This window comes from Montipora foliosa, chromosome 2 (genome assembly GCF_036669935.1).
Source record: "Montipora foliosa isolate CH-2021 chromosome 2, ASM3666993v2, whole genome shotgun sequence".
NCBI classification, from domain to species: Eukaryota; Metazoa; Cnidaria; class Anthozoa; order Scleractinia; family Acroporidae; genus Montipora; species Montipora foliosa.
Window position 1 is genome coordinate 11716896 of NC_090870.1, and position 10000 is coordinate 11726895.

A 10000-nucleotide genomic window follows, 5' to 3' on the forward strand; every position below is an offset into this window, starting at 1 on the left:
CGTCGACAAGATCACCAAAATTATTCACTTTCTTACCTAAAAATGCATTAGTTCCCACCACACTAGAGAGCTGGTACTTCTTGCAACGGACTCCACTGTCCAACGTATTTACGCCTTGAAATGGAATCTTAAGCTCGTAAAAGTTCTGTAGTTTGATTTTCTCCAAATTGCGGCATTCTTCTTTCACCAGATAACCTTTCTGTAGCAGATCTTCGGCAACGTCTTTTTCTTTTTCGGTGATGTGGACATATTCCAGTGTTTTGGCGGTTATATCAGGCACAAGGAAATCATGGTGCATGATTAGAAATCCAGCTGCGTCCAGAACGAAACAGTCAAAGTTGTTTTCTTTACATTTTGGATATGTATCTGTCAGGAGTCTGAAGACATTTCACCGATTAGTAGGATAAACACCCTGTGAGGGATGCTAGTCAATGTGTTATCGTTGGCATTTTAACAGGTTATGAACCAGAACTGTACTAATAATGATAATGATAATGATCACGATCACGATTGCGATCACGATCGCGATCACGCTAACGATCACGATCGCAATCACGATAACGATAATGATAATCGTAAAAATAATGACCTGAAAAAACTACATTTGAAATTTCATTGGCCTATCACTGTAAATAGTCATGTTCCGATAGAAGGGTAGCCTAAGTTTCAGACTCACTTTTGGAAGTATGATAAAGGAAAGTCCGCACCCATAACGGCAATAACTTTGTCATTTGTTGTGTGCTGGCTGTTTGTCTCACCACGGTAAATAGTGTGGGCAGCGGTTATCACCACTCCTGCACCAAAGGCGTCTATGTAAGGGGTGGAAAGAGCAACCAGTCCTTTGTTGCTTAGCGCGGTGTGGTACCTAAATATTTGCACGTGAAATAAATTTCATATCTTACTTTGTTACTTATATAAAGGATTGGCATTATACTAACTGTTCAAAAATAATAATCGACATGGTGAGAGCTTTTTTACTTTGTTTTTTAAACCAATCAAGGACCTGAAAACCAAACTAAGCGCCTCTCCATATGAGCCCGGTCAACCGAGCTTGTTTTCCGAGATCTCGCCTCGCCACTGCTGTCTTCGAAAAAATTTTGATGTGGTCATATAAGAAGCCGGCCTCGGTAACTTTCCCATATATACACTACAGCCTGGGTGACCGTGACGAAACTTTTTTGACAAACTAGCTTCGCTTTCGGATCACTAAAATGGCATAATTTGTGACTCGTATGTGTTTCCACTTCAGAAGTATACGAAGCAGCATTAAAAGTAAGGCAGCAAAGCTACAAGAGTCACGAACGATACAACTTTATGTGACCCCAATTTGGTTTTGTTTCCTGGATTTCATCCCGGTCGACCTGGCTGAAATTTCCCATATGAACAAACAACAAAGTTAAGTTTGTCCCGGAAACCGAGCAGGCCGGGTTACCTGGCTCATATGAAAATTGTGCATTTTTTCGTTGGTACTTCACAGGCAGCTACTTTACCATGGTCTTTTCCTTGGGTCGTACGATTTCGCCAGCGATGTCCCTGGCGTCATTCTGAACACGCCATTGGCGGTACCAATATATCTCCAAACCAGATACTTCGTGTAATCCATCTTTTCACGAAACCAAATATCTTCAACCTTTCGTGTTGCTAGAACTGTGTCCCGAATGCCCTCTTTAAAGCCGGGGTTTGGCGAGCTTGTACTTGTCATAAATCTTCTATAAGCTTCTATTTCAGGGACTGTCTCATCTAAACCAAGGTAGGTATATGGATCTTTAAACGCTTCTGCTCCAAACTTCACCACAGTCGAATCTGTAATAACAATTTCTAATTACTGAAGAGAATTCTCTTTAAACTACAAATCTAAAGAGGAAGGGGTAGCTTAATGCATAAGGGGGCTTATTAGAGACGAGAAGGACTTACTTCAACTCAAGCATTAGTAATAGTACTAAACTGATGCCACGAAGTAGCAATAAAAAAAAAGAGAAATGAGTTTATATGGCATTTACTCTATTTTACTCCACATGAAGCACTGCTCCTTTTCATTCTGTTCGTTCAAGCAGAATGCGATAAACAAACGATACATTATAAAACATAAAACTATAACACGAGCCTCAATTTTGGTCGCAGTTACGTCAGATTTGGTCTTGTAATGTTAAGAAATTGCGATGCGAGTAACATCCCATCCATTGAGGAATATAAATACTCCAAGTCGCTTCACACTTCAGAAACCGCGATAAGCTGCGGCTTGATGGGCCTTTTGGCTCGTATGCAGACTTCTCCTTTACCTAAATTGCCCAAGTCATCTTATGAACTACATTTACTGATTATAATTGTAATAATGTTAACATTTACTATTGACCTTTTGCAGCATATCTTGAAAAGTGAACACAAGGATCATCAGGTTTAATTAAGTCCAGGCGATGATACAAGAACTTGAAGCCTGTGGAATTCAATGAAAAAAAAACAGAACAAGTTAGTTGAGTTTGTGAAAACATGGAAGTGATCTGGGAAATTATGTCGCCTTGCAAGTAGCTAGTTAGTACGTGTCCGAATCTATATATCTGTACAACTTTCTATCCACAGTCCTGGATTACCGTTACTTTTTTTTACATAAATACCTTGTCTCTTTTTACTAAAATAAGGTTTCTATGGCAGCTTTATTTTTACGAACATACTTTTCAGGAGCACCCAACGAGAAAATAGTTCAAAACCACTTAAACATAGCATTGTTAAACGTATTTTCATATTTAAAGGGTAGATATAGGCATATTTTTATCCCCTAAAAATTTATCATCTGTTCGGATTCCCTAGCCCGAAAATTATAGGGATCAAAACTTACCTTTTCGAAAATGTCAGCCAGAAAAAATGCTCCCGGAAATTCTAGGTGACTTTTTTAGGGTAAAAATTATACCATGTTTTTGATACCATGTTTTAGATGTTCGAAAAACTTAGGACAGGCAGGCAAGCAAGGAATTTTACAACAAATGTTCCGAAAATTCTAGATCTCAAATCGTCTTCCGAAAAGATATTTTCCGAAAATTGATGTTGAGTGCCCCTGACTTTTCCAAATATTTTGAATTTCACTTTAGATAAAATTTCATTGCACGCAGTAACTTTTTCATTTTATATCAAAGGTATCAACCTTTTGTTGCTTTTGATTCTGTAAGACAGTTTTCTAGTTTTCAGAATGTGCAGGGGTTTTTTTTGGTGCTTTTCTGAAGCCACGTAAAGATGAAGCAATCCAAGATGACGAATTTTGGAAAGGCTGACGTAACTCTCACGTTATGTGACGTCAAGGTGCATTGTTGCCACAATTTTCAGGGGAGTGTTGGACGATGTTGGGAAATTTCCTTTCATTCAACTCGTGTATTTGATTCCACTGATGTTTTATCAACCTATAAAACATGATATCTCTAGGTGAAAACAACGCTACAGAATCTTTTTATTTCGGAAGAGTTAACGGACCATTACTATCTACTTATTAACCGAGAGAGATGTCTTAAACCGAGACCTTGCCGTATTGACCGGGCTATACACCTTATTCAAAAATGGCGGACACGCCGAACGACTAAGGTTCTAATACATGAAAGCGAGGTTTGGTAGGCCGTGTTTCAGTCTGGAAAATTTTAGTTGCGGCTGTCAGCAGATTTATGTTATACGATATTCCGGTCTTATCAGAGCTAAATCCTCCTAAAATGGCGTGATTAAGTAGTGCAGTGAATGACGCAGTTATTCTTCCCGAAGATGACATTCCCGGAGCCTTGTTAGCTGGGCTAAATCCTTCTTCGGTGAAGAATGAAGAGTTGCGGTTTTGGTTGCGCGACGCGATGTAGTGGGGTTTCCCTACACGTTAAGCACAAGGCTTTGATTTTAAATAATAGTTTAACAGTTGTTTTTCAAGGTTTATGAGTTATACTTTTTTTTAAAAAATGCGCTTTGCGGAGTGGAGGAATACGTGAAAAGTGGACGCGATCAAATGGTGATAGATCCTGAACCGGACGAAATTTATACAAAAAGAAAAAAAGAGGATTACGAATATTATGAGCTGCACTCCTTCGTCATCACCCAGCGTGAATTACCCAAGCGATGGCTGGGGAAAATCTCTAGAAAGGATGCCTTCATTTACTCGCATCGATTCACAGGTTTTCCTGTTCAAGGAGAAAATCCCAGACCTGGAGAAAAAATTCAGGGAACTCGAGTGGCGATTGTTTTGCTTCCCTTATTACCTTTTACACAGGATTTCCTAATTTGAAAACGATGAAGGCTTTGTATGAATTTTTACGACCTGGGGCCAGTGGAGAAAACATTCAATATTCGTCCTCTGCAAGAGTCGACATTCAGGCTGGTCATAGTGAACATTCAGTGAAACAATCTTTGAAAACTATAAACGAATTTTTTTCTTACATTGTGTCGCCTCAGACAAGGCTTCGCCCAAATACACTCGGCTCAGTTATTTAACGTAGCCCAGTCAATTGTAAGCAGAATTTTTATATTTTGGATCAATTTTGTGCACTTGAAACTAGGACAGATAAATATCTGGCCGTCCAGAGAACTTGTGGACGAGACACAATTCAAAATACATTTGATGTATCAACAAAGTGAAAAAAATTCTGCTGCATAGTTTAATTTCAAGGTTAGTTTTCACTTTGTTGATACGTCTAATTACTCAGTTGAATTGTAAGTCCATTGTTATTATCACTACCACAGTAATGCATGACTTTTACCATTATCAAGGTATTTCAATTTTCCAATGTTGTTGTGGTACACCATGTTCCTTTTAATAGGACACTTACTTAACTCTCAGATATTAATATCCATTTCAACACAAATAAGCTTAATTAAATACTGTGTACATGTGCTCTGGTTCATTTTCCAAACAAAATATTGTTTGTTGTCTGACATTGATATCATTTGGTAAAACATTAAAGTGGTACTATGATCAAATTTTTACCCCTTGATTTTTTGAGTGTATCTCATAGAATTCCATGAAAGAACAAAAACGCCACTTACCGTTTGCAAATATCTTCATTAGTTCCGGAGATATTTAAGTTTGAAAAATGGGTAAAATTATGAAAATGACATGACTGATGATGTAATACAATCAACCCAATATTATATTGACCATTGAAACTTGGTAGTCTAATAGTTCTACAGGAAACACACCTATGGCTATAAAAAATTCTGTTCCCATGGCAACTCACTCTTTTCCAGTCCCCACCCACTTGATTTCAATATGTTAGTGATTTTCAGCTTGAAAAATGTTAAACCAAGGCCACAAACTCAAGCTAACATATTTATATGCTTGCTCGATCATGCATATGAAGTGCTGTTAGCAAATATCAAAATGGAACGCCAAAGGTGGCCAGAAAAGCTTTTAGTATGGGGAGGTCTGGAACCCAGTATGATGCCATGGTAACAGAACTGTTGAGCTCACATTGTGGAGAACATTTAGTAGAATCTTACTGCAAAAAATCAAAAATTTCTGATACAAATTGGCTGAGATATCTCTTTTTATTATATTTAAACAAAATTTGGTTGAGTGTATGACGTAATCACCTGGCTAATTTGCATATTTTAAAAACTCCAATATCTCTGGAACGAAAAGAGATATTTGAAAAAAGTAAACAGCGTTTTTCTTCTCACGCAGACTACGTGTTTATGTTTCAAAATGGCTTAGATAGGAAAGATGTGATTTTCGTCATAGTACCACTTTAAATCCATCCAAAGCCCTCATCGTTTTCATATTAGGAAATCCCGAGTAAAAGGTAATAAGGGAATCATTTTTGAAAATGTTCTCGAAGCAAAACAATCGCCACTCGAGTGCCACGAATTTTTTGTCAAGGTCAGGGATTTCCTCCCTCAACAGGGAAACCGATGCGAGTAAATGAAGGCATCCTTTCTAGAGATTTTCCCCAGCCATAGCTTGAGTATTTCACGCTGGGTGATGACGAAGGAGTGGAGCTCATAACATTCATAATTCTCCTTTTCCTTTTGGTGTAAATTTTGTCCGGATCAGGATCTATCACCATTTGATCGCGTCCACTTTTCACGTATTCCTCCACTACGCAAAACGCATTAAAAAAAAAAGGGTAACTGGTAAACCTTGAAAAACATCAACTGTTAAACTACTATTTAAGATTAAAGCCTTGTGATTACCGTTTTACAAGCAAAGGTTTCGTTTTAAGTTTAATTAAGGGAATCCCCACTACATCGCATCGCGCAACCAAAACCGCAAGTCTTCATTCTTCAGCGGAGAAGGATTTAGCCCAGCTAACGAGGCTCCGGGAATGTCATCTTCGGGAGGAATAACTGAGTCATTCACTGCACTACTTAAGCACGCCATTTTAGGAGGATTTAGCTCTGATAAGACCGGAATATCGTATAACATAAATCTGCTGACAGCCGCTACTAAACTTTTCCAGACTGAAATACGGCCTACCAAACCTCGCTTTCATGTATTAGCACCTAGGTCGTTCCGCGTGTCCGCCATTTTTTAATAAGGTGCGAAATTAATACGGCAAGACCGAGGCTTGAGATTTTCCCGGACGGAACGTTCAAGGTTAATACGTTGTTTATCATATGGCAGTTTGCCTTGCCCTTGGAAGCCCTTAATCGGCCCGTGGGCATTACGGCAGAATAATGCCCCTTGAATTGCCCGGTCAGAGGGTGCGTTATATCGGCTACAAACACAAGCCATGTAGTAAAGGTGAACAATTTAATACCATTTAAGAACTCTGCTCATTCTGACGTTAACCAGTATCGTGTTTAACATTATTTACCAGAAGGAATAGCTTGAATTCCTAGTGTTTCGTCCTTATCGCCAACTGCTACCACGATGCCAACGGTAAAATTGGTCTTCTCAACTGGCAACCAGTAATAGATTGAGGGTATCTCCACAACAGTGACACCTTCATTTACCTCGCCACCTCTAGCCAGAAAACGTTTTGATGAAATACTCTTCTGTCCAGATCCACCGCTTATAAAACGAAAAAAAGAAACAGTCACATAAAAATACTTTATTTTGAGTTACCTATTTCAGAGTTAGACGATTTTAATTAAAATTAAAATCAGTCTAAATAACAACAATGAAGTACCTGTTATAAAATGATTTGTCGTATTTTAATCCCTAAAAAGAATTTTGCATCCCAAGTAGGAAAAATCGCCTCATCAAATGTCTACTTGCAAATCAATTGATGGTATTAAAATTGAGGAACGTTATCACTTTCAGGCTTCCGTTTTTATTTTTGCTGACGTAGGTTGGTAGGCCGCTTATATTTCCAATAGATGTATCTTCTATCATATTAGATTAAAAAAGGATGCGAATTCTTACTTTTTGATAGATTCAAATACGGAATAAAACTCCGGATCAGGTTCTAGTGCCGTGATGTCCATAAAAATCGGGTCGCCGTAGGCATTAGAAGGGGCTGGCAGAAGGGGATGCATCATGGTCCTTCCTGAACTGTCGGCCATGAAAGCATAACTTGATTGGCCCTTCTGAAAGTAGGTGATTTCAGAAAGAAGATCCGCCATACTTATGTCCGTGCCAACAACACCGATGAATTTGCCTTGGTGATAACAAGGCAGTGTTATGGATGTTAAAAGACCTGTTGGCAGAAAACGGTTGTCAATGGACTTCTTAAAATAATGAATGCACGAAGAAACTACCAATCGTTAAACATGGTAAAAAAGGTCAACAAGTAACTTTGTAGTATGTATATCCCAAGAACTGCACCATTTGGTTTTCAGCAAGATTTTATCACTCAGATAACTACGTTATTGAGAGTTAGGTCTAGGATATGATGGATATTATGTTGTCATTCCAGCGTGTACCATATCAAAAGTAGTATTTTCTTGACATAATTATTAAATATTAGCCACCATTTCTTCAAAATACTCAAGTAGGCTGACCAGAATGTAGTAAAGCTTAAGGGGAATAACTTCTACGTAATTTCACTTGGTTTCCTTGGAATGACCGCGAAATATATTCCCTGATCATTTAAAACCCAATATATGATCCCTTGGTTCGTCTAGTAAAATATCTCATGCATCCTTTAGTACCTTACCTGTTCCAAAGGCGTCCACGTAAGGAATGGATATGATTGGTTCATCACGGATGGTGTTTGTTGAGAAGAAGTCGTAGTATGTTGCCAAGTCCCTTCGTAAGTTATTCGTGTTTAAAACATAGGTGAATTTTCCAGCCTTTGATATTGATAATAAAATAATAAATAACTTTATTTAATTGTCAAATGCATTTAGCAAAAGTTTTACTAGTTGGGGACACTGTAAATGAAATAGAAAATGAACTGTTAAAAATCGTACTGGTGGGAGGCTGATCATTTGGCTATTTACACAACGCCGTCGAGGAGTTGAACAATCCTGATAGTGGTAGGGAAAAGGATTTGACCAGGGACCTCAAGATTTTAAATCCAGCGCCCTAAACCACTCAGCTAGATCGCCTCTCCAAAGGGGAAATAAAGATTTGATCGCAAATGTTTAACGCAAGCCCTTTAGTTGTGTTCAAAATGCGATTATGGTTCAGTGCAATCGCTACTAAGAACATTGTGACCCAATTTGACAGTCAACTTAAATTCAGCTTAGTAACCGAGGGGGACTCCCAATAGAGGAGGGATGCTCGTCGGAAATTGTAAATTAAACCCCTAAAGGAGACCAATCTGGGCGTGACCCGGGCTTCTTTTTTACCCCTAAAAGAGACCATATTAAAACACGGAGAAATAAAAATACAGGGGCTGTTAATTATGGCAAAGACATTATCATCTAATACTTTCACTACGTAAAGAAATATAAAAGTGTAAATAAACACTTTCATATATAACTTTGCGCGCAACCCTAAGGGAGACCTTCACAGCTACATCATATGATTGCGTTTTGCCCAGAACACCCAAAGTGAGACCAAAATCCGAAATTTACACCCCTAAGCGAGATGACGAGCATCCCTTCCCTTTTTATATGGACGTCTCCCCCCCCCCCCCCCCCGGGTTTAGTAACCAGATACTTGCCTATCGCGCATGAATTCTAGCTATTGTATTAATATATTGAGTAGAAACATGACTTTCTCGCATTGCTGTTACAGTACTTACAGGGACGTCAGGTGCTTTTGAGATGCCGTAATTACTCCCATCTTGTTGAGCAATATCTTTGAGGATTTGTAAGTTGGTAAGCATGCCATAAGTCATTATGACGACTGCATTGTTCAGCTCTGCGTTCTTCGTTTTTATCGTCTGCATGATATCACCTGCTGCGTCGTTTGGTTCACCATCTGTTAGAAAAATAATGACTTTTTTCCTGGAAGGACCTTTTCCAGGTGATGAGCCCTTCAGTAAGTCGAAGGCCAGAGTAAATGCTTTGGAATAATCCGTACCTCCTGTTTGAAAGAAAATAACGAGACAGGACTGTTATTGGTCATCACAATACAGTTCTCTTTAACTTGTTTGAAACAGTGAACGTAATCTTTCCCTTTTCATCGGCAACGTTTCGATATCCAGCAAAGCACGTGAAATATGCTCTGATAAAGGTGCACATTATAAGCGATACGAGAAGTGCGAAATAAGAATCTAGTGAACTCGATCATGCAAAACGCTGGATAAAGAAATAAAGATTAAAAATTGAGATACATCGAGGTCGCGTTATCAATGAATAATTTTTACTTGAATGGATTCCTTTTTAATTCCTTGAACCTGTTGTTGCGAGCGAACTGTTAATTATAATAATCCGTACCTCTAGCCAAAAGTATATCTACGAAATCCTTTAAGTATTTGATATTAATCGGTGTAGCGTCCGCCAAACGTTTGCTGTGACAGTCTCTCCCATCATTGTTGTATCCAGTTGGTGTTTCGGCCTCGCTGCTGAATTTCACCAATCCAATCTGATACAAAATAATAATAATCAGATACGAGATCACTCAGCCACCCAGTTAATCAGTCGGTCACTCCGGCAGCTAGTCAGCCAGACAAACGGGCTGCTAGTCAGTCAGTCAGTCAGCGAGTCT

At 38.7% G+C, this 10000-nt stretch overlaps 1 protein-coding gene across 1 annotated transcript in view; it reads right to left on the reverse strand.

Annotated features, from left to right (window-relative positions):
- The window catches only part of LOC137992439 (VWFA and cache domain-containing protein 1-like), a 19512-nt gene that overhangs the window by 3800 nt on the left and 5712 nt on the right, over nt 1-10000 (reverse strand). The window contains exons 3-11 of the mRNA XM_068837778.1: nt 9730-9877; nt 9093-9376; nt 8058-8193; nt 7325-7598; nt 6774-6970; nt 2354-2434; nt 1491-1803; nt 677-865; nt 37-377 (exon numbers count right to left, since the gene is read on the reverse strand). Coding sequence (XP_068693879.1) covers nt 37-377; nt 677-865; nt 1491-1803; nt 2354-2434; nt 6774-6970; nt 7325-7598; nt 8058-8193; nt 9093-9376; nt 9730-9877 — 1963 coding nt within the window. The remainder of the gene's footprint in view (nt 1-36; nt 378-676; nt 866-1490; nt 1804-2353; nt 2435-6773; nt 6971-7324; nt 7599-8057; nt 8194-9092; nt 9377-9729; nt 9878-10000) is intronic.